Source organism: Tursiops truncatus, chromosome 12 (assembly GCF_011762595.2).
Source record: "Tursiops truncatus isolate mTurTru1 chromosome 12, mTurTru1.mat.Y, whole genome shotgun sequence".
NCBI classification, from domain to species: domain Eukaryota; kingdom Metazoa; phylum Chordata; class Mammalia; order Artiodactyla; family Delphinidae; genus Tursiops; species Tursiops truncatus.
Window position 1 is genome coordinate 88,714,854 of NC_047045.1, and position 24,312 is coordinate 88,739,165.

At 46.9% G+C, this 24,312-nt stretch overlaps 1 protein-coding gene across 1 annotated transcript in view; it reads right to left on the minus strand.

Annotated features, from left to right (window-relative positions):
* Positions 1-238: 238 nt before the first annotated feature.
* WDR27 (WD repeat domain 27) overlaps positions 239-24,312 on the minus strand; it is a 31,087-nt gene continuing 7,013 nt past the window's right edge. Inside the window, 14 exon segments of the mRNA XM_073789321.1 lie at positions 239-761; positions 1,122-1,256; positions 3,544-3,626; positions 3,985-4,193; positions 4,289-4,473; positions 5,389-5,657; positions 6,705-6,852; positions 7,694-7,744; positions 7,747-7,861; positions 9,721-9,791; positions 10,513-10,566; positions 13,143-13,640; positions 13,978-14,255; positions 24,126-24,218. Coding sequence (XP_073645422.1) covers positions 709-761; positions 1,122-1,256; positions 3,544-3,626; positions 3,985-4,193; positions 4,289-4,473; positions 5,389-5,657; positions 6,705-6,852; positions 7,694-7,744; positions 7,747-7,861; positions 9,721-9,791; positions 10,513-10,566; positions 13,143-13,640; positions 13,978-14,248 — 2,142 coding nt within the window. The 5' untranslated portion in view covers positions 14,249-14,255; positions 24,126-24,218 and the 3' untranslated portion in view covers positions 239-708.

The following is a 24,312-nucleotide window of genomic DNA, read 5'->3' on the forward strand; positions in this document are numbered from 1 at the left end:
CCTCAGGTAGTGAGGAAGCCTGAAACAGGTAACAACACTTTCCCCATCCCCGGCCACTGAGGGCCCGCCGGGTGCCTCACGTCGTGGCCCGACTTCTACAGCGAGGAGCCTGAGGGCGGGGAGCCGAGGGTCACGCCCAGGACGCAGGTCTGAGCCCAGGCCGCCCACTCAACAGCTCTTGAGAGGCGTATGCTCGGCTAAGCCATTCCACGTGAACAGTTCCCTAAAACAAGGGAGAAATCAGTTATAGATCCAACATTCAAACTTGAGGGCCCACTTTTTAATCAAACACTCTGTAAGCAAGCACGTTGAGTATCACAAAAATATTCAGTTTACTGATAACACTACATATCTAATTTCCTAAAATTATTCAAAACACTTCTTTGGCTAGAATTATATGAAAAACAGAAGGAAGTCAGCACAGTTATAAATAACCGTGAGCTTTAGGGACCTGCTCTGCACAGATGGCAAGCACTCATGGAGGTTAGGGTGAGGGGGTGCTGGTGCACGACAGACCCTGGGTTGGGAGCAAAGGCATGTTCTCACCTGTAAGCAAATCTAGGGAGCAGAAATGACGTTTACTTCTGAAAAGAAGAGCTCAGAGTGAAGCTGCCTGGATGAAAACTGCCTCCCGACTTCTTCCAAACCTCGCCGAGAAAATTGCTGAGGTCCCAGCAAGGAATTAAAGGCATTCTGATGCACCTGACATCACGGCGCTGCCACGAGGCCAAGGGTGCCCGGCCCTGCGTGCCCTACTCCACCTGGGGGAGGAAGGGCTCAACCCACTGAGGAAGCAGAAGACCAGGCCTCCAGGGGCAGCTGGTGGCTGTCCTGCAGCTTCCCTTTGTCTATGAATAAGCCTCCATGTGCAGCCCTCCTGCCAGTCTCCCTTGGAGCTTATGAAGGAGACGGCCCCACACACGGAGTGCAGACCTGGACCCAGTGCTCGTGTTGCAGGAACTGCAGGGCACACACAGACGCTCTGGGCTAATTCTAATAACGTTCCAGGGGAAGTGAGTTTTGATTTTAATCTCGACTCAAACAATGTCATATAACTTCAAGTAACCAAGATTTTTAAAATCTGTTTAAAATGGAACAGTGGGCAGGTAAGAGACTCTTACAAATGCAGAGAAGTGTGGCTCCGGCTGGACTGTGCACCTGAATACTGAACACAGAGCACGGCAGCTCGGTCGTGGGCCACGGCAAACTGCCTGATGAGCCTGCTGGACAGAGGACTCTCCAAAGGGCACTCCTCACTTCAAGGAGGATAAGAGAAAATAATTGAGATAGTCCAAAGTGGCGTTAGAAATAAAAAATAAACCAGAAACAAGGTGAATGTTTCCCTATTTACATGTATAACTTTACTCCATAACATTTATATATATGTTTACATAAATTTATATATATATATATACATAAACTCTTATTCAAAACCATGAAATACCACCTATATGCTGCCTACAAGAGACTTACTTCAGAGCTAAAGACATACAGAGACTGAAAATGAGAGAATGGAAAAAGCTATTTCATGCAAAGGAAACTACAAGAACACAGGAGTAGCAGTAATCGTATCAGATAAAACAGACTTTAAAACAAAGGCTATAAAAAAAAACAAAGAATGGCATTATATAATGATAAAGGGAGCAATACAAGAGGATATTATACTCATTAACATATATGAACCCAATACAGGAGCTCCTAAATATATAAAGCAAATAGTAACAGATACAGAGGGAGAAATTGACAACAATACAATAATGGTAAGGACTTTAACACCCCACTGACATCAGTGGACAAATCATTCAGACAGAAAATCAATAAGGCAACATTAGTCTTAAATGATACAACAGAGCAGTTGGACTTAATAGATATCTACAACATTCCATCCAAAAACAGCAGAATACACATTCTTTTCAAGTGCACATGGAACCTTCTCCAAGATAAATCACGTGCTGGGCTACAAAACAAGTCTCAACAAGAGACTGAGGACAGAAATTCTATCAGGCATTTCTTCCAACCACAATATCATAAAACTGGAAATCAATTACAGGAAGAAAAATGAGAAAAGCACCAACATGTGGAGACTAAACAACATGCCACTAAAAAACAAATGGGTCAATAAAGAAATCAAAGAGGAAATCAGAAAATACCTCAAGACAAATGAAAATGGAAACACAACTTTCCAAAATCTATGCGATGCAGCAAAATAAGGTCTAAGAGGGAAGTTTAAAGTGACACAGACCTTCCTCAAGAAACAAGAAAATCTCAAGTAAACAACCTAAACTTCCATCTAAAGGAATTAGAAACAGAAGAATAAACAAAGCCCAAAGTCAGCAAAAGAAAGGAGATAATAAAGATCAGAGAGGAAATAAATAAAATCGAGACCAAAAAACAATAGAAAGGATCAATGAAACGAGATTTTTTTTTTAAAAGATAGAACAAAATTGACAAACCTTTAGCCAGACTCATCAAGAAGAAAGGAGAGAGGACCCAAATAAACAAAAACAAGAAATGAAAGAGGAGAAATTAAAACCAATGCCACAGAGATAGAAAAAAACATTAGAGAATCCTATAAACAGTTATGTACCAACAAACTGGACAACCTAGAAGAAATGGACAAATTTCTGGAAACATACAATCTTCAAAACCTGATTCAGGAAGAAATACACAATCTGAATAGATGGATCACTAGCAGTGAAATTGAACTTGTAATTTACAAACTCCCAGCAAACAAAAGTCCAGGACTGAACAGCTTCACGGGGGAATTCCACCAGACATATAAATAGCTAATACCTATCCTTCTCAAACTATTCCAAAAACTTGAAGAGATGAAACATTCCCAGATTCATCCACAATGCCACCATTACCCTGATCCCCAAGCCAGACAAAGATACTACAAAAAAATCACAGGCCAGTATCACTGATGAATACAGATGCAAAAATCCTCAACAAAATACATGCAAGTTGAGGGCTTCCCTGGTGGCGCAGTGGTTGGGAGTCAGCCTGCTGATGCAGGGGACACGGGTTCGTGCCCCGGTCTGGGAAGACCCCACATGCCACGGAGCGGCTGGGCCTGTGAGCCATGGCCGCTGAGCCTGCGCGTCCGGAGCCTGTGCTCCGCAACGGGAGAGGCCACAACAGTGAGAGGCCCACGTACCGCAAAAAATAATAATAATAAAAATAAAATAAAATAAATAAATAAATAAAATGTGAAACTCTTCAGCAAAGGGAAACAAGAACACACTTTTCTCACCATAAGTCTGCTCTGTGCTGGCCACTAGGGACCACCACCAGTGTCTTTCCCGTCTTGAATCCCTGTGAATTACACCCAACTCAGGAGAGGAAACGCCAGCACATCCCCCGCCACAAACACCGCGTGAAAACACGCGAGAGGCACAGAAAGGACGGAGTGAAGGAAGAAGAAAACGCTGAATTTGCACTTCGACGAACGTGAATTCACAAAACGACAGAGCGAAGCTAAACAAAGGTAACTCAGACAAGGAACCCCTCTGCATTTTGTATTTCAGACTACATTACACTAACCAGATTGTTTGTGAGTAGCCGGCTTAGTACTTTTTTCCTTAACAAGTCCGAAATACAGCGGAGGAGTCGATAAGACACAGGAGCTAAAATAAAAACACAAAACTGGTCTATGAGAGCAAACTTATATGACGGAGTTATTTCAAGGAGACGTGCAACTTAAAGGCAGTTCTGGACGATTAATTCATGCAGATACAGATGTGCAGCATTTGGAAGTGAGGAAAACCGTCAAGCTTATTCTTATCCTGCTAAAAAATGAATTCCTATTTTTAATAAAAGTCCTGTTGTAAAGTCTACCTTCTATCCTGAAATAAAATAATGTTTCACATGAAAATAAACCACAAGCCATTTAGTTTTAAACAAGATAGGAGCCATGGTGTGAGCAAGAATTTCTTTATTGCTGGTATAGCTGGGAGTTTACTAAACTTTACTTCTATTTCTTAAGATAAAAAGGAATCTAAATTCTCCCGAGTGATAAACCCACACGTACACAACCTTCCTGAAAGACTGTACCGGGGCGGCACTGACAGATCCCTTCCCACACCAGGGCGCTGCTGAGACCTCACCGGGGTGGTGGGGTCGACCTCCACCAGGGCCATCTGATTTTCGAACATGGATGTGAGCAAGCAGAAGGCCTGCACGGACCGGTCGTGAGAGAATTAATGATGAACTCGAACTGTGGACACAGCTTTAGCTGTGCTGATAGTCACACGGCTTGCAGAGCCCCGTGTGATCCCCTGAACTCTCACACCCACAGTCTCAGTAAGCAGCCACTACAGCGCCGTTGGGAGAAAAGAAGGATAAAGCACAGTACAGACAGGCGCACTGTGCAAACTCTACGCATAGTGAATGGCCTACGACTCACCTCACGACCACTGGTTTTGCTCATCACAGCACACGAGCCAGCAACGTGAATGCGGAGGCTCCTGAAATCTTAATTTCCAGCAAGGAGGAACAAACAAGCAATATGGCAGGGGTGCTCCCTGCGGTCTCCCTGAGTGCCTGCTGCACACAGGCTGGGGCCGGGGGCTCGACATCAGGACACCAGGACATTAGGAGGGAGCAGACAGGCCCTGCCACTGGGGCCCGCAGCTCAAGGCCCGGCCCACGGAGAGCTGACCCGGCCCAAGCCCGCGGACTAAACACACAACACGGCTGTGAAAGTGCTGGGAAGCGCAGCGTCCCTGTGAGAACACAGAGCCGGGTCTAGGGGACATCCAGTTGGGTCTTAAAGGATAGACCAGCGGGATGGGGGGCAGGCGTGGGCACTGAGGCCAGTGGAGGCTTGGAGAGTTCAGGGACTGTCACATGAGCGGACAGATGACAAGGGAGGGGTGACGTCCCACGAGGAGGTGAGGTGTGGCCTGGGCCCCACCCCAGGCCGGCAGGGATCCCTCAGGGCGCAGGGCGCAGGCAGTCGGCTCAGAAGTGGCCTCGGCTGTAGGGCCCACGGGGGGTCGGGGGGGCGGGCAGGAGTCGGTCATCCCCGCAGCTCAGCGGACACCAGGAGGAGCGAGGAGACGTCGCTCAGCCTGACAGGTGTGAGGGTGACCAGGCACCACACCAAGACTGCGGCAAGAACACGGGCAGAGCCGACTTCAGGGTCCCTGACGCGGCCTGGCCGAGCCCCAGGACAAAGAGGGAGGGCGCCGGGCTGCCAGCGGGACTGGGGACGCCAGGAGAGGCCAGGGCGGCGTGGCGGTAACCCGCCAGCCTGGTGAGAGCAGCTGGCGCTGGGGACCAGCGCATCTTGTCCTCCTCACCTCTGACCTCCACACGTGGCAGGCAAAGCAAACTTTTAAAGTTACACAAAGTTCACACCAAAGATCCTTTGAACGTAGGTCTTACCCTTGCAACGTAAAATGGCCTCCAGTTCAAAGTCTGCCAACTTAAATATGAATAAACCCGCTGAGCTTCCAGTCTGCAAGCAGCTGGCATTCTCAGAAGAAAGACTAATTTTAAAAGAAAAAGAGAAAAAAGTGTCCTGATCTTCCCAGCTCCAGGGCACCGAGAATTGCGCTGGACCCACGTGAGAGGAACAGGTGATGCACAACCTTGGCGACCTGAGGGTTCCTCTGCCTGTGTCCCAGGGGCCAGTCCGATCACTTATAACCTCTCAGCACATCCCAGGGTCTGGGTTTCCTAGACACCCACTGTCCAGGGAAGACAGGGAGCTCAAAGGGCCACAAGCTGGGCCCAACTCAACTCTGGACGGAGGTTTTTCTCCCCCCTGACGTCACAGGAGGTCAGCACATCGGCCCCCGCGAGACCCCACACAGGTGGGCTTCCCCGCAGGCGGGCTCCATGCCTGCGTGACGGCTGCACAGAAGACCCTGCCGGGCGGTGCTGACAGGCTGGAGACTGACCGACAGCAGCGTGCACATCAAGGCACACACAGATCTGCCATTTCTTCTTTGTTTTTCCGTTTACAAACTAGACGCAGGCTGTAATCTGATTGATCAGCCGCCTCTGGTTTCATCAGACCTGGACTCAGAACGGCCTCCACAGACACCTCTGTCCCACATGCGCCTTGGCATGAAGCCAAACAGCAGCCTCAGCCACTGCCCAGGCTGTTCTCGGGTCCTCAGCCTCCAACACCAGCCCCAGGGAGACCAAGCGAGTCTGAGCAGAAGTGGGATCACTGCTCCCTGAGGGACGGTGGGGACCCAAGGCCTCAGACTCACTAGTCAGCTCAAGTTCGGGCCAGGCGCTGTTCCGGACCAGGCAGGGGCACCTGTGCAGAGACACGACTGTCTGCTGCGCAAGCACAGAAGGGCTGCAGCCGCACCAGCAGCCTCCTCAGGTCTCCCACACCAGCAGGGCCAGAGGCTGCTCTTTAGTCATCTCCAGAGCTCTCCAAACTCTGTGTGGAGCCAAGGGGAATGAGGTCACGACATCACCCTTTGCCCTACTGCAGAAGTCAAGATCTGCCTAGATTTGGGTGAAGAAAATTAATCTCGCTTTTTTAATAAAATAGACTTTAAAATAACTGGCCGAGATTATCAACCTTAAGACATAAAATATGCAGTCCTAAGAACACTTACACTTACGGTTATGTCAGACAAAGATAATTCGGTTTATTTTAATCATTCTAGAAAAACAATGAACCTAATTTAGGAAGGAGGCTTTCTCCATACGGCCGTGGCGGAGTCCATGGTACTTACAAACCACAGTCACAGGGCGCCAGGCTCAGGACAGGAAGTGTCACTTCAATCTCTTCTCCTGTGTCCGGTGCCTTTGTGGAGGGAGGCTGACTGTCTTCTAGGGACAGAATTACTGACAATCTGAGAGGTGACGTTAAAATGATTAGTCAAGGTCAAGGCTAACAGCTGACCCAGTGGGATGTTGTAGGAAATACATGTTGCTGGAAAGCTCAGATCACGAAACAAGAAAAATCCTTAGGCTTATACATTATAAAGCACAAGGTTAGAAATAAACATTAGACCCTATATCATGAGGCCTGTGGGAGAGAGATGGAGTCTCAAGGATAGATCCACAGAAAGGGGGTGAGGAGGAAATGGTCTACTTAGAGATAACTGTGAATTCCTAAAGTGGGCTTATTACTTCATAATAAATGAGTATTTACACAAGAAATAATGAAAGCCAAGGCAAACACATTAGGAAAAAGTAGATCTAACGGATAAAGGCAATTTCTGACCTGCTTTAAAAAGAAACCGCTTACAGCCATTTACCTATATATATACACACATATACCACAAACTGAAAGAACACCAACCACGATAAGTCTGAAGGCGAGCAGAGCAGAGACACACCTGCTGTAACAAGAAAATGAAGGACGCAGGTGCCTAGGAAAGAGACTCCATCGCGGGATTAAACAGTAAAAGCAGTAGCTTCCCCAGCTCCTCCGGGGGCAGAGCGGCAGACACTCGGCACCTGGCGACGGGGACAGGCGTGGGGAGGGAGGGGTGACGAGCGGGCTCAGTGGAAAAGCCGCGGACCCCTGCGCAGCCCCCGCTGTGACACTGCCAATGGGCTGGAGAGCCGCAGCCCGCTGTCCACTAAGACAGGCCTCCACCCGCCCCACCCCGCCGCTCCCACAGGACCCTGGCTTCTCCTCCCTCTCCCTCCACCCCCTGCTAGGGAGGGGGTCGCTGTGGGCCTGAGCCCCATGGGCGGGTCTGCAGGGCATCACCTGGCCAGGTGCATGGCTTGGACTCCACCCCACTGGTGCGGAAACTCTCTCTTTCCTCAGGTCAACGTGTGTCACACAGTGATAATGGTGTCCTTCCACCAAACCGAAGGTCCGAAGCTGGAAAAGCAAAACCCGTCTAGACACGCAAGACCACGTGTAGACACAGGACTCTCACCAGGTGGTCGGATGCAAAGCAGGAAGCCAAGGAGAAGAGTGAGCAGGGAGCTGACAGGGTGAGAGGCGGTGCCCTGGCTGCTCTCCTCTGGCCTCCAATCCTTCCCTCCCTCATGCCCCCACCCGGGGGCGTCCTCCTAACGGCACATCGGGGGGCAGTGCCGACTTGAGGTGCAGACACAACCCAGCGGTCACTCGTCTTCTGCAAAACACTGGACCAAGCACGGTGTGCTCCCGTCCCCAGCACCGCACGCCTGGTCTCTCCAAACACAGCACGGTGGACACAGCCCACACGGAGCTCCTAAAACCCTTGGAATCTCCTGATGAGAGTGACCACGGTGTCACTTGTTATGTTAATGAGGTGACTTCTGGAAAGCCCTCAGGTCACCTAAGGATGGAGACTGGTTGCCAGGGGAACCACCGCTGACCTCGGGGGAGGGGTGCAGGGGCTGGAGACGGACTTCTATCACCCACCGCCAAGGATCGAATCAATCCTGCCTAAGCAATGAGCCTCCATGAAAACCCCAGAAGTGCAGGTTCAGGGAGATCCAGGTGGGTGACAACATCCTCCCTGGGGTGCGATGCCCCCCACGTCCATGGGAACAGAAGCTCCTGTGCTGAGGACGCCCCCAAACCTTGCCCTGGTAGCTCTTCCTCTGGCTGCTCGCCTGTATTAATCAAGCAGAGGAAGGGGCCGTGGGAACCTCTGATTTGCAGCCGAGTCAGGCGAAGTTCTGGGTGACCTGGGGACCCGCTACCTGCGACTGGCATCTGAAGTGAGGGGCAGTCTCGTGGGACTGAGCCCTTAACCACCTCCAGGTAGACAGTGTCAGAACTGGGTTAACTGTGGGACCCCCGCTGGTGTCATGCTGACCGGCTTCCTGGGGGACCCCCTCCCCCCATCTGGGGACAGAAGCATCAGAAGAGTGCGATGTGAAAGCCAAGGAGACGCACAGGAGGAAGACCTGGGTTACCTCCTCACGTGAGGTCTTTCCCAAGTTATATCAACAGCCACTGTTTTTAAAAGAGAACAGTATCCATGCTTTGTGAAGTAAACCTCAATTGCTCACCTAAAATCTGGTAAATGGAATATTTATAAATGGAATATTTCCTGCCATATCAATAAACAAAGGATGTCACAGTCACCAAAGATTGCAGCCCTGCCTGCAACTTGAGCCGAGGAAGCTCAGGGCTGAAAAGAAAGCTGCCGTCTAGCAGCCATCAGGCTGCAGCCACTCCCCGCGGCGAGCCCTGAGGCAACTCAGCCCGAAAATACTGGCCCCAGGTAGCTGAGGTGCACGTCAAAGGAATGACTTCACTGAGGCCAGACTCTTGCGTCTTCCCATACATAGAAAAGCGCTGAATTCCTTGAGATGCCTGGATTTCTTTATTTAACGATAATCCTTTGATGTTCCGACTAGCTGCCCTTTGCTGCCAAACTCCTACATACCCTGGCCCTCAGCCTCCCAGCCCCTCGCCTGGTCGGAGCAGTTCTCAGAGTTACCTGAAATGCCACGTCCCGGGCCGCAGTCCTCATTTTGCCCCAAATAAAACTTAACTCACAGCTCTCACGTTGTGCATAATTTTTTAAGTCAACAAAACTAAGTTTTTAAAAATATCAAATATCTTCAAATTTCTCAAAATATATAAATCTGACACTAGTGGTTGTACGAGATTTTACAGAGGACCCAGCCTCTCTGCAGGCGAGGCCCCGCGGGTATGAAAACCCCACCAGGCGCTGGAGGTACGGCCTCAGCAAAGGATACAAAGCAACAGTGAAACAGAGACCTTCGTGCACGTGTTCACTTAGTCATAACAACGTCTGAAGACTGGAGTTAGCCTGTGGTTCTCACCTGGCCATCCACACAGCCGGTGACCGGCTGCAGCCTTCGCTGGTCCACAAGGAGGCTCAGGAGGGGAGAGGCTATTGGAGGGGGCACGTGCGTTCTTAGCTTTAAAGGTGCCTGACAGAGTTTAAACTGGGAGCCAGCACTTTTACTGATGGTATTTCTTTTAGTCACATGTGAACTATTCCAAAGTAAGTTCTTCACCAGGAAGTAGAAACTGTAAGTGAACACAAATTTCGGAAAGTGCATGAGTGTGCGAAGACAGCGGTCGGAACGGCCCGGGGGAAGCCTGGGGGGTCATCCCAGCCCCTCCAAGAGTCACCAACTCCCAGAGTGAGAATAGCACCAAACAACATTAAACACGCAGCAACAACGATTCTTAAGTAAGAAACAATAAGACTACGGAATTAGTGGTGAAAACAGCAATTAAATGAATGTCTCTTTTTTAAATCGTTGCCTAGGATGTCATTTCATTTAAAACTTACCGTGAATCCAGAGTGTCAAGGATTCAGGAGAGTTAGGATGCATGAATGTTGAAAACACTGCACGTCCTGAATAAACTTTATAGATGACATCAAAATCAAGCTTATAATTGTTTTCTTAACAGTCAAATAAAGTCCCCATAGTTAATTTCAGGAAAATAATTCCAACATAATTCCAAGAAGTATGCTCTATCCCTGAGACTGATAAATGGATTCAAACCCCCTTGACTGTCACAGCTCCGGCTTACAGGTTAACATGTATGTATTAGGTTACACATAGCCCACGGACAGAAAACAGGTAAAAGTTTTAAGTTACCTGTTAACACTGATGAGCTGTATGTTAATGATCCCATGCGATGGTCCCAAACCTTTGGACAGACACACGTTTCTTTAGAAGAGGTCAAAATTTTGCCATTATTGCTATAGTTTGAACTAATACTTCTACCAAATTACAAATTAATTTATGTGAATGGTTATCTAAAGGACAAAATAATAAGCATATAAATAATAAAACTACAGAAATACAATTAAAGATATCAGCATCATACACACAGGAAATAAACATTTCCAGAAATAACAACCTATAGTTTTGGAAGACCCAGACAAGAGAAGGTTGGAGACGTTTCCAGCACTTCATCAACACTGCCGAGAAGAGGGGACAAGGTCACTGTCACCTGTATCCTGACGACAAAGGACCAGTTACTAAGCGACAGGCGCACCCTCCTGTTTTCCAAACATCCGCTCTAATTCTCACACCCCTTGAGGAGACGGAGGCCATCATTTCCATTTTCCAGATAAGAGAGGTCAGGCGAGCTCGGTTAATCTGTCAGCAGCAGTTGGTAAGTGGCGAGCTGGGGTTCTGGCCCCAGCAGTCTGCTCCAGAGCTCTTGCAAGTGCGAAATTTCAAGGTGACAACAGAAGCATTTTTACAATCTCTCTCCTCTCTCGCTCTCTCTGCAGATGCCTGTTAATCACCCCCAGCTTTCCTTCAGCCACAACATAGGACATCCTCACTTTGTCAGTTAGAAAATACTCACAGTGCACTGACTCGGAGGTGGATGGGAACTGAGCTTGCATTTTGCGTTATTTCCTTCTTAAGCCTAATTTAGCTCTGAATGAATCTTCTGATATTGGAAAGTGGCCCTGCTGCTGGGCCCCTAGGATATACTGTGGAGGTAAATTAAGGTGCTAGCTCTCCAGGGCCCTGGATTCCGGGAGAAGGAGGGTCCCGTCACTGACTCAGCCCACCTGGAATGCCAGGCCACCAGAACGTGCCACGAGCCCCGGCCCCCAGAGCCGCCCAGCAAGCAGCCAAGACATCGGGCTGAGTCCAGGACAGTCACCCCTCGGACGTTACGCGTGTGGCAGTGACCACGAACCAAAAGCACAACACAAATCGTTCACACACCACCACAGTCTAACGCCCGTCCCGTACCTCGAAGCTTCTGTCCTCGGACACCGCGATGATGACACGTGCCTGCCGAGTGCAAAACGCGGCCGCGGTCACTGGGCCCTGGGGACCCTGCAGCTCGGCTAGGGTAGACCGGCCCTGGGGGAATTGGTGAGGGAAGACCAGGCACAGAGTGTTCTGGTAATTATTATTTTTATTAAGAAGTTCTATGAACCTCACAGAAAATAGTTTCTATTAGAATTAATTCTACTTTACATAATCCCCTGGTCCGAATTTGGAACTTCCTGTGCATAACGCTGGAAGCTAAAGTTCAGGGGCTGAGCCGAGAGGGAAGCGCCGCGGTCCTGGCCCCGGGAGCAGCGACTGAAGAAATGAGACTGACCAAGGCCGACACCCCCGTCACGCCCTGAAGCAGCATCTGGGGCGCCCCACCTCCCCACGGCCCACACCCCGCACACACTGCCCCGCCGCACCCGCCGCCAGGCTGGCCCTGCAGAGGCGTCCGCACTCCATGCCAGGCTTATCACTTTCTCTTTCGGGAGCATCTGTCTTCCTTCAAACACTGTACGTGCTAAGTGTCCTCCTGCTCATCCTGGTTTACCTTCCCCTGACATGAATACGGTGTTTGTTAGGTATGGGGGGTGACCATCAAAAGGTGTCTGCACAAAACGTTTTAAACATTTACAGCTCAAATGCCAACGTGTCGCTGAACAAGCTCACAGCCCTGCCCTGATCCTAGGTCACCTCCACCATCTGACCTTTTGTTATGTGCGACCCTCAACTTCACAATCTGGCCCAAAATTGTTTGAAGACAGAAACATCCACTCTGCACCGCAAACTGCCTGGCACACCTGAGGCGCCATGGCTTAACCATCAGTGAAGGTTTGGTGCGCTAACGTCCCTCCTACGCTAGGTTTTGACAGTGGAAATGGCAAGAAAATGCCTTGCAGGCAACTAGCTTTGCTGACTGCATTCACCTGGCAAACGGAAGACAAGACACGACACCAGGCCCTGGAAGATCTGTCTCCAAGCTGCGTCTCGGGCAGAAGGTGAGTTCTGAGGAAGAAGCTGCCTGCTCTCCAGGCCTGGCGTCCGGCCAGCGCGTAGAGCAACCAAAGCACAGAAGCCGCAAGAGGTGGCACGCCTACTTAAACGCAGCCCAACTGAGAATTAAGGCAGAAGAGGCCAATTCTGGATGAACAGCAAATTTTGCTAGAAGAGATAAAAGCACTTTCCAGGCCTTGAAGAGACCGCTCGAGTAGGAGCCGATCAGAGAAACACAGTTTACCACACGTGTGCTCAGTGAGCCCTGGTGCCCAGACTTCCTGGAAAGGTTTCCTAATTTACATAGAACAGCAGTATCTGGGTCCAGTGCTTTCCAATCGCAAGATAAAGAAATGTTTTCATTCGTTGCCCCTCACATCTTTACAAAAACAGGCCCAGTTACAAACCCTGCTGAGAAGAGGCAGGTGAGGCCCAGCACCGGGAGCGTGGGCGTCGTGCCGGGGAACTTCACGCGGTGTCGGGTCTTAGCTCAACGTCCAGTGTGAATACTTTGTTTCCAGCACACACCGCAGTAACATGATCGGTGGGACTAGGCCTTAAACACAGCACGTTTCCCAGGAGGGTGCCGAGAACGGTCCCTCGTGGAAGTCGCCCTGGAGGGAGTTGGGTCATTAGTGTAATGTCCGAGATGACCTCATGGGAGATGCTGAGAGCGTAACCCTCTATTCCAGGATTACGTGCAGAATGACGTGAGCTTTGGTTTGATTTTGGCTCTTTGAGAGCATTAAAAACATTGAAAAGTTCTTCTGGAAACACGTGGAACACGGGCACTGTCTGTGGGGAAGACACTGCATCACGAGGATGACGGCATGTCTTGCAGAAGGCCACGCGCACAGACTCCAGGTGAGTTGTGCATCCCGTCCTCCCTCTTCCCTGCATCCGCCGCGGCTCCACGCCTGGCCAGTGACCTGCTTTGGCCCGTGGCAAGCAGACAGAAGGGACACTGTGCCCATCTGAGCAGAAAGGTCCTCAAGGAGACAAGACCATTCGGTCAAAAAACAAGAGAAATAAGAAATGATGGAAAACACCCACAAGTCGTTTAGACCTTGAAACCAAACCAGAACTGATCCAGGTGTCAAAACTACTAGATAAGGACATTTAAACAGTCATTATAACTTCATTTCATATGTTCAAAAGGTTAAACAGAGGCTTAGAATATATTTTTAAAAGACCCAATTCTAACTTCAAGAGATGTTATTTTTAAATAAAGTGATTCCAGTTTATTTCCTAAGTCAAAACTTAATATGCTTTGTTTTGTTAGCATTTTTCTCCCGTAGCCGGTAACTGAATCCACAAAGGGCAAACTCACCCAAACAGCATCAGAGGAACAGAGCTTGACGGCAAATTTCTGTGACTTAACAAAAAACACGTATAACTTTTTAAATACCTGGTGAGGAGGTTCCTTGGTGTCCCACACACAAAGTTCGTTTCTATCTAAGGGGAAAGCACAGGACTGCCCACTGCAGGCGAACTGAACGTGGGATGCGGACTTCTTGGAATCCACCAGGTATTTTTCCACGACTATATCACCTGCGTGGCCATCATTTATGGAGAAAATCTCTTGTGGTTCTTCCATCTTCAACCTGAAACACAAAGTACATATAAGCGGACTATGGGTATGGTATTTCATGCAGAGGACAGTCTGTTGTTTACTCGTAATTACCGGTATGATCACACACACGTCATACCTGGTGACTCGTCTTCCCTCCCCACCCCCAAGAAAAAGAAAATCACTGACATCCCGGAAGTTCCCTGTCATGACTGCTCACTGCTCCCACAGGCTTTCAAGTTAAGCAGACCTCGGTTCCAGCGCCACGGCTCCCACTGAGCAGACCTTGCTTCCACGCGGAGCGCCTGCTCCCCCAATGGGAACGGAGGGAACGCCAGCCACCCTCACAGAGGCCTCGCGAGGACCAGACGATGCTCCAGCACCGGCACCAAGAAGTGCTTTCAGAGAGCCACGACCAAAATCGAAGACTGTCAGCAACGATTAAGATGCAAAGTTATGGGCTTCCCTGGTGGCGCAGTGGTTGAGAGTCCGCCTGCCGATGCAGGGGACACGGGTTCGGGCCCCGGTCGGGGAAGATCCCACGTGCCGCGGAGCTGCTGGGCCCGTGGGCCATGGCCGCTGAGCCTGCGCGTCCGGAGCCTGTGCTCCGCAACGGGAGAGGCCACAACAGTGAGAGGCCCGCGTACCGCAAAAGAAAAAAAAAAAACAAGATGCAAAGTTATGTTCTACACTGATGAACAAAGTCAGTGGTGAACTACAAAACAAATCCATACCCGTCGTGCATCTGGGACTCGTTCAACTAGTTCACAACATTCTAGGTCGCCAAGGTCGGTTATCTCGGCTTATACAACCACTGGTTCACTGGCTGCGTCTTATAAAGCATCAATCAGTGACACACAGACAGAAATGAAAACAGTCTCAGACCTGTCCCACTTCACAGTCAGTAACTCCGTAACGGCTACCAGGTTATACACATGCGGCAGTAGCCCTGGGTCACCCCTGATTCCACACCACCTCACGGGCACCAGACACACCTGAAGCCTCAGCTACAAAGTCGTGAGCAAAGCGCCTCGCCATCCGGCCACCAAGCTGGTTGTTTAGATTCAGAGAACCCAGCCACGTGGTCACCATGCTGGCTGTGTGGACTCGGCCTGGACAGGCCTCATGGGGGAAGTGGTAGTAACACAGAAGAAGACTCTGGACAGTTACCAGCAGAGATGGGGTGGGGCTAAGAAGTGGGGGAGCTGATGCTCCCGAGGGGAGATCCTGGGATGGTCGCTGCTCAACAGACCGCAGAGCAGGGCTCATCCTTATGCTCAGGGGACCCTGGGGAGCTAAGAACTGAGACAATCAGGGCTGCCCGTCCGGAAACACACACGTCAATCTGGCCGCAGCGCCGGGGGTCAGAGTTGAGAGGGGCTGGGTGGGGACGACGGGGCTAAAGCCAAGTCCAGGCCTGGGGTCTGGCCCAGAGAGCCTGGTCAGTAGCTCTGCAAGGACAACGGAAGGTCAGCCAACACCTCAGTTTCCACCCTCTCCTTCCCTTGCAGACCTTTCCTGTCCCCACATTTCTCTTAACCGCACAACCGTTTTCCTAGTTTCCAAGTTTCCAGGCACAAAGCTTGAGTGAATATTAATTCCTTCCTTTTTTTGCCCTCATATCCAATCCATGCCCAGCCCTTTCTTTCTTCGTGGGGAATTTCAGATTTGTCCCTCAAACACCCAGCGAGTGAAGGGTCATGCCAATCCTAAAGGTATAATCTGCTGCAGACACCTGGTGGATTACCTGCTAAAATTGCAGTGATTCTCTCTTTCGGGGGCCAGAATCCCATTAGCACAGAAGCAAAGAACGCGGAAGCCGAGGGCAAGGGGGATGCTGCCATGGGGTGTGGAGCGGAGGACGCGCTGTGTAGAGAACAGCAGGACTGGGTCTGGGCCACTGGGTCCCAGCATTTGGTTCTACTCCTTCTGTCTTGAATTCGGTGGGGTTTCCCTTCATCTAGGCTATTCTGTTATTTCCAACCAGAGAGCCCTAAATAATGGACTATCTGATTTCATTCCAACTGTGAAAAGAAACAGCACACAATCTGAGACAGCGGGAGCGCAGGACCTCAGCGGTGGGAAGTTCACCGCCAGAGGGGACCGGCCAAGGGGCCTCAGGCTGGGGCTCCCACGCAGCACGCACCCGCACGACGAGGAATGTACAGATCTAGACTCCCCAGGCCACTTCATGGAGGGTGACCCCCCAGCATACACCTCCTGGGTCGATGGGTGGGGCTGTAATCACCTCCCAGCCTGCAGGTGCAGGGCTCGCGATTTAACAAGACAAAGGAGACAAACAAAAACATGCTACCTAAGAAACTCTGTTGGGAATAACCCCAAAGAAGGCAGGAAGCACTTCCAATAGGAGGTGGATAGGAGGCCTTATTTTAGCACCTGTAAGGCCAGACACAGACCCGGTCAGGCCTTGTGCGCTCCCCGATCTCCCCAGGACAAACATTCTCTGTAGTAATAAATCAGAGACTTTGAAAGACTTGAGAAGACTGCGATGTTTGGAGAAAACAAAAACAAAAATAAAATGTGTTGAATATTTTAAAGCACGTTCTTCTCTAATTTACAAATTGGTTTTACTTACTTATTTTACATCTTCCAAGGTACAGCAGAGAGCTTCATACAAAAAATAGCTAAATGTTTCAAAGCTACCATGATTTGCTTTGCAAGTTTTATAACTGTAAAGTACCCAGTGCCTAGCACTGCTGGCACGTGGAAATGATGGGTGTACGTGTCCCCAGTGGATGAAAGGAAGTTACTGTGCCTCCTTCCGCTGTGTTTTGAAAGCATAAACATTTCAAGAAACACATGAAATAATATATCAAAAGTCACAATTGTTTCAAAATTTTTAAGAATCCACCCATCAAACTGTGATAAACTGTATTGTATTTGTCTTATTTCAACTGTCTTAATCTCTTCTGTAATTCCTATAGAGTTTATCACCATGATTTGCAAATAGTATTTTCATAGATATTAACATGTAGATTTGTGTTTATCAATAATACATTATACCACTTAATTCTTACAATAACCCTTTAAAATGGTTATATTTTTTCCCATTTTCCAGAGAACAAAATCAGAAAGATTAGAAAGTGTTAAGACTAGTCAGTGGAATCGCCACACCTACACTTTCTGACTCGTGGTGGGTAGCACCTCCACCAGGTGCTTTAATGTAACCTCACAGCCCATCTGGTCCCAGAAAGCGTTGCCTCAGCAGAGAAGGAAACACACTGAGGGGAGGAGCGTGGGTCTGGTCTGCCACTCAGGGCCACCTCAGGGCTTGGCATCTATGCCCACGGCGGCAGGTGACCATGCTCGGAGCTGCCACCTCCAAACCTACTCACCCTATTTATTCTGACTTGAGCCCCAAGAGGATTTGCCAACCCTCAGGACCAAATGCACGGTTTGGGCTGGTCTCTCCCAGGACACAGATGTGGTTTTCCTTTGCACTGAGTTGCAGCCCATCCCAACTAATTCTAACCAACAGGCTGAGCAGAGCCCAGGACAGAACTCTGGACAGACAGCTGAGCTGGGATACAGTATGAAGGAATATCACCCTGAGTGTAAGAAACAGACCATTTTAATTTTCAGGGACTAGACAAACACTTGGGAAATAATAGCAAAAACAACTGAATTTCAGATGGATTGCAGGTTACCAAACACAATTAAAAAATAAAAAACAACGAAGGGCTCAAGATGGTGGAGTAGAAGGATGTGCGCTCACTCCCTCTTGCGAGAGCACCGGAATCACAACTAACTGCTGAACAATCATCGACAGGAAGACACTGGAACTCACCAAAAAAGATACCCCACATCCAAAGACAAAGGAGAAGCCACAATGAGACGGTAGCGGGGGCACAATCACAATAAAATCAAATCCCATAACTGCTGGGTGGGTGACAGACACTGAAGAACAATTATACCACAGGAGTCCACCCACTGGAGTGAAGGTTCTGAGCCCCACGTCAGGCTTCCCAACCTGGGGGTCCGGCAACGGAAGGAGGAATTCCTAGAAAATCAGACTTTGAAGGCTAGTGGGATTTGATTGCAGGACTTCGACAGGACTGGGGGAAACAAAGACTCCACACTTGGAGGGCACACACAAAGTAGTGTGCGCATCGGGACCCAGGGAAGGAGCAGTGATCCCATAGGAGGCTGAACCAGACCTACCTGCTAGTGTTGGGGGGTTTCCTGCAGAGGCGGGGGGTGGCTGTCTCACCACGGAAACAAGGACACTGGCAGCAGAAATTCTGGGAAGTACTCCTTGGCGTGAGCCCTCCCAGAGTCCACCATTAGCCCCACCAAAGAGCCAGGTAGAAGCAGTGTTGGGTCGCCTCAGGCCAAACAACCAATAGGGAGGGAACCCAGCCCCACCCATCAGCAGACAAGCAGATTAAAGTTTTACTGAGCTGCGCCCACCAGAGCAACAGCCAGCTCTACCCACCACCAATCCCTCCCATCAGGAAACTTGCACAAGCCCCTTAGATAGCCTCATCCACCAGAGGGCAGACAGCAGAAGCAAGAAGAACTACAATCCTGCAGCCTGTGGAACTAAAACCACATTCATAGGAAGATAGACAAGATGAAAAGGCAGAGGGCTATGTACCAGATGAAGGAACAAGATAAAACCCCAGAAAAACAACTAAATGAACTGGAGGTAGGCAACGTTCCAGAAAAAGAATTCAGAATAATGATAGTGAAGATGATCCAAGACCTCAGAAAAAGAATGGAGGCAAAGATGGAGAAGAGGCAAGAAATGTTTAACAAAGACCTAGAAGAATTAAAGAACAAACGAAGATGAACAATACAATAACTGAAATGAAAAATACGCTAGAAGGAATCAATAGCAGAATAACTGAGGCAGATGAACGGATAAGTGACCTGGAAGACAGAATGGTGGAATTCACTGCCGGGGAACAGAATAAAGAAAAAAGAATGAAAAGAAATGAAGACAGCCTAAGAGACCTCTGGGACAACATTAAATGCAACAAAATTTGCATCATAGGGGTCCATAGGGGTCCCAGAAGGAGAAGAGAGAGAGAAACGGACCAAGAAAATATATGAAGAGATTACAGTCAAAAACTTCCCTAACACGGGAAAGGAAATAGCCACCCAAGTCCAGGAAGCACAGAGAGTCCCAGGCAGGATAAACCCAAGGACAAGAAACATAGTAATCAAACTGACAAAAATTAAAGACAAAGAAAAATTATTGAAAGCAACAAGGGAAAAATGACAAATAATGTACAAGGGAACTCCCATAAGGTTAACAGCTGATTTCTCAGCAGAAGCTCTGCAAGCCAGAAGGGAGTGGCATGATATATTTAAAGTGATGAAAGTGAAGAACCTACATCCAAGATTACTCTACCCAGCAAAGATCTCATTCAGACTCGACAGAGAAATCAAAAGCTTTACCGACAAGCAAAAGCTAAGAGAGTTAAGCACCACCAAACCAGCTCTACAACAAATGTTAAAGGAACTTCTCTAGGCAAGAAACACAAGAGAAGAAAGGACCTACAAAAACAAACCCATAACAATTAAGAAAATGGCAATAGGAACATATATATCAATAATTACCGTAAACATGAATGGATTAAACGCTCCAACCAAAAGACACAGGCTCTCAGAATGGATACAAACACAAGACCCATATATATGCTGTCTACAAGAGACCCACTTCAGACCTAGGGACACATACAGATTGAAAGTGAGGGGATGGAAGAAGATATTCCATGCAAATGGAAATCAAAAGAAATCTGGAGTAGCAATACTCATATCAGATAAAACAGACTTTAAAATAATGTTCCAAGAGACAAGGAAGGACACTACATAATGATCAAGGGATAAATCCAAGAAGAAGATATAACAATTATAAATATTTATGCACCCAACATAGGAGCAACTCAATACATAAGGCAACTGCTAACAGCTATAAAAGAGGAAACTGACAGTAACACAATAATAGTGGGGGACTTTAACACCTCACTTACACCAATGGACAGATCATCCAAACAGAAAATTAATAAGGAAACACAAGCTTTAAATGACACAATAGAACAAATAGATTTAATTGATATTTATAGGACATTCCACCCAAAAAGAGCAGATTACACTTTCTTCTCAAGTGTGCATGGAACATTCTCCAGGATAGATCACATCTTGGGTCACAAATCAAGCCTCAGTAAATTTAAGAAAACTGAAATCATACCAAGCATCTTTTCTGACCACAATGCTATGAGATTAGAAATCAATTACAGGGGAAAAAACCCACAAACACATGGAGGCTAAACAGTATGTTACTAAATAACCAAGAGATCATTGAAGAAATCAAAGAGGAAATCAAAAAATACCTAGAGACAAATGACAACAAAAACACAACGATCCAAAACCTATGGGATACAGCAAAAGCAGTTCTAAGAGGGAAGTTTAGAGCAATACAATCCTACCTCAAGAAACAAGAAAAATCTCAAATAAACAATCTAACCTTACACCTAAAGGAACTAGACAAAGAAGAACAAACAAAACCCAAAGTTAGTAGAAAGAAAGAAATCATAAAGATCAGAGCAGAAAAAAATCAAAAAGAAACAAAAAGAAACAATAGCAAAGATCAATAAAACCAAAAGCTGGTTCTTTGAGAAGATAAACAAAATTTATAGACCATTAGCCAGACTCATCAAGAAAAAGAGGGAGGGGACTCAAATCAATAAAATTAGAAATGAAAAAGGAGAAGTTACAACAGACACCACAGGAATACAAAGCATCCTAACAGACTACTACAAGCAACTCAATGCCAATAAAATGGACAACCTGGAAGAAATGGACAAACTCTTAGAAAGGTATAACCTTCCAAGACTGAACCAGGAAGAAATAGAAAATATTAACAGACCAATCACAAGTAATGAAATTGAAACTGTGATCAAAAGTCTTCCAACACGGCTTCCCTGGTGGCGCAGTGGTTGAGAGTCCGCCTGCCGATGCAGGGGACGCAGGTTCGTGCCCTGGCCCGGGAAGATCCCACATGCCGCAGAGCGGCTGGGCCCGTGAGCCATGGCCACTGAGCCTGCACGTCTGGAGCCTGTGCTCCGCAACAGGAGAGGCCATAACAGTGAGAGGCCCACGTACCGCAAAAAAAAGTCTTCCAACAAACAAAAGTCCAGGACCAGATGGCTTCACAGGTAAATTCTATCAAACATTTAGAGAAGAGCTAACACTCATCCTTCTCAAACTCTACCAAAAAATTGCAGAGGAAGGAACACTCCCAAACTCATTCTATGAGGCCACCATCACCCTGATACCAAAACCAGACAAAGATACTACAAAAAAAGATAATTACAGACCAATATCACTGATGAATACAGATGCCAAACTCCTCAACAAAATACTAGCAAACAGAATCCAACAACACATTAAAAGGATCATACACCATGATCAAGCGGGATTTATCTCAGGGATGCAAGGATTCTTCAATATATATGCAAATCAATCAATGTGATACACCATATTAACAAACTGAATAATAAAAACCTTATGATCATCTCAATAGATGCAGAAAAAGCTTATGACAAAATTCAACACCCATTTAAGATAAAAACTCTCCAGAAAGTGGGCATAGAGGGAACCTACCACAACATAATAAAGGCCATATATGACAAACTCACAGCAAACATCATTCTCAATGGTGAAAAACTGAAAGCATTTCCACTAGGATCAGGAACAAGACAAGGATGACCACTCTCACCACTATTATTCAACATAGCTTTGGAAGTCCAGGCCACGGCAATCAGAGAAGAAAAAGAAAGAAAAGGAATACAAATTGGAAAGGAAGAAGTAAAACTGTTGCTGTTTGCAGATGGCATGATACTGAGAATCCTAAACATGCCACCAAAAAACTACTAGAGCTAATCAATGAATCTGGTAAAGTTGCAGGATACAAAATTAATGCACAGAAATCTCTTGCATTCCTATACACTAATGATGAAAAATATGAAAGAGAAATTAAGGAAACACTCCCATTTACCATTGCAACAAAAAGAATAAAATACCTAGGAATAAACCTACATAGGGAGAAAAAAGACCTGCAGGCAGAAACCTATAAGACACTGATGAAAGAAATTAAAGATGATACCAACAGATGGAGAGATATACCATGTTCTTGGATTGGAAGAATCAATATTGTGAAAATGACTATACTACCCAAAGCAATCTACAGATTCAATGCAATCCCTATCAAATTACCAGTGGCATTTTTTACAGAACTAGAACAAAAAATTTTTTAATTTGTATGGTAACACAAAAGACCCCGAATAGCCAAAGCAGTCTTGAAGGAAAAAAACAGAGCTGGAGGAATGAGACTCCCTGACTTCAGACTATGCTACAAAGCTACAGTAATCAAAACAATATGGTGCTGGCACAAAAACAGAAATATAGATCAATGGAACAGGATAGAAAGCCCAGAGGTAAACCCACACATCTATGGTCAACTAATCTATGACAAAGGAGGCAAGGGTATACAATGGAGAAAGACAGTCTCTTCAATAAGTGGTGCTGGGAAAACTGGACAGCTACATGTAAAAGAATGAAATTAGAACACTCCCTAACATCATACACAAAAATAAACTCAAAATGGATTAGAGACCTAAATGTAAGACTGGACACTATAAAACTCAGAGAGGAAAACATAGGAAGAACACTCTTTGACATAAATCATAGCAAGATCTTTTTTGATCCACCTCCTGGAGTAATGGAAATAAAAACAATAATAAACAAATGGGACCTAATGAAACTTAAAATCTTTTGCAAAGCATAGGAAACTACAAATGAGACAAAACGACAACCCTCAGAATGGGAGAAGATACTGCAAACGAATCAACGGACAAAGGATTAATCTCCAAAATATATAAACAGCTCATGCAGCTCAATAGTAAAAAAAACAAACAACCCAATCCAAAAGTGGGCAGAAGACCTAAATAGACATTTCTCCAAAGAAGACATACAGATGGCCAAGAAGCACATGAAAACCTGCTCAACATCACTAATTATTAGAGAAATGCAAATCAAAACTACAATGAGGTATCGCCTCACACCAGTTAGAATGGGCATCATCAGAAAATCTACAAACAACAAATGCTGGAGAGGGTGTGGAGAAAAGGGAACCCTCTTGCACTCCTGGTGGGAATGTAAATTGATACAGCCACTATGGAGAACAGTATGGAGGTTCCTTGAAAGACGAAAAAATAGAATTACCATATGATCCAGCAATCCCACTACTGGGCATATACCCAGAGAAAACCATAATTCAAAAAGACACATGCACCCCAATGTTTATTGCAGCTCTATTTACAATAGCCAGGACATGGAAGCAACCTAAGTGTCCATCGACAGACGAATGGATAAAGAAGATATGGCACATATATACAATGGAATATTACTAAGCCATAAAAAGGAACAAAATTGGGTCATTTGTAGAGACGTGGATGGATCCAGAGACTGTCATACAGAGTGAAGTAAGCAGAAAGAGATAAACAAATATCGTATATTAACACATATATGTGGAACCTAGAAAAATGGTACAGATGAACTGGTTTGCTAGGCAGAAATAGAGACACAGATGTAAAGAACAAACGTATGGTCACCAAGGGGGGAAAGTGGTGGTGGTGGGGGTGGGGTGGGATGAATTGGGCGATTGGGATTGACGTGTATACACTAATATGTATAAAATGGATAACTAATGAGAACCTGCTGTATAAAAAAATAAAAACTCAAAAATAAAATAAAATAAAAAACAAAAAGTATTGAAAAAATCTGAAACAATAAAGACAAAGAATCAACATCCTGTCAATTGAAGAAAAACGCACAACCTAAAAGTTGAGAGTTAAGTTTTATTCAGGGAACTTACTGAGGACTATAGCCTGGGAGGCAGCTTCTCACATGGGTCTGAGGACCTGCTCCAAAGTGGTCAGGGAAGAGCCAGGATATACAGGAGTTTTTGCTGAAAAACAAAACAAAACAAACGAACAAGAAACCTGTAGTCGAACAACGAAAGATTACTGCTAATCACAAAGAACAGACATCTCAAGTTAATG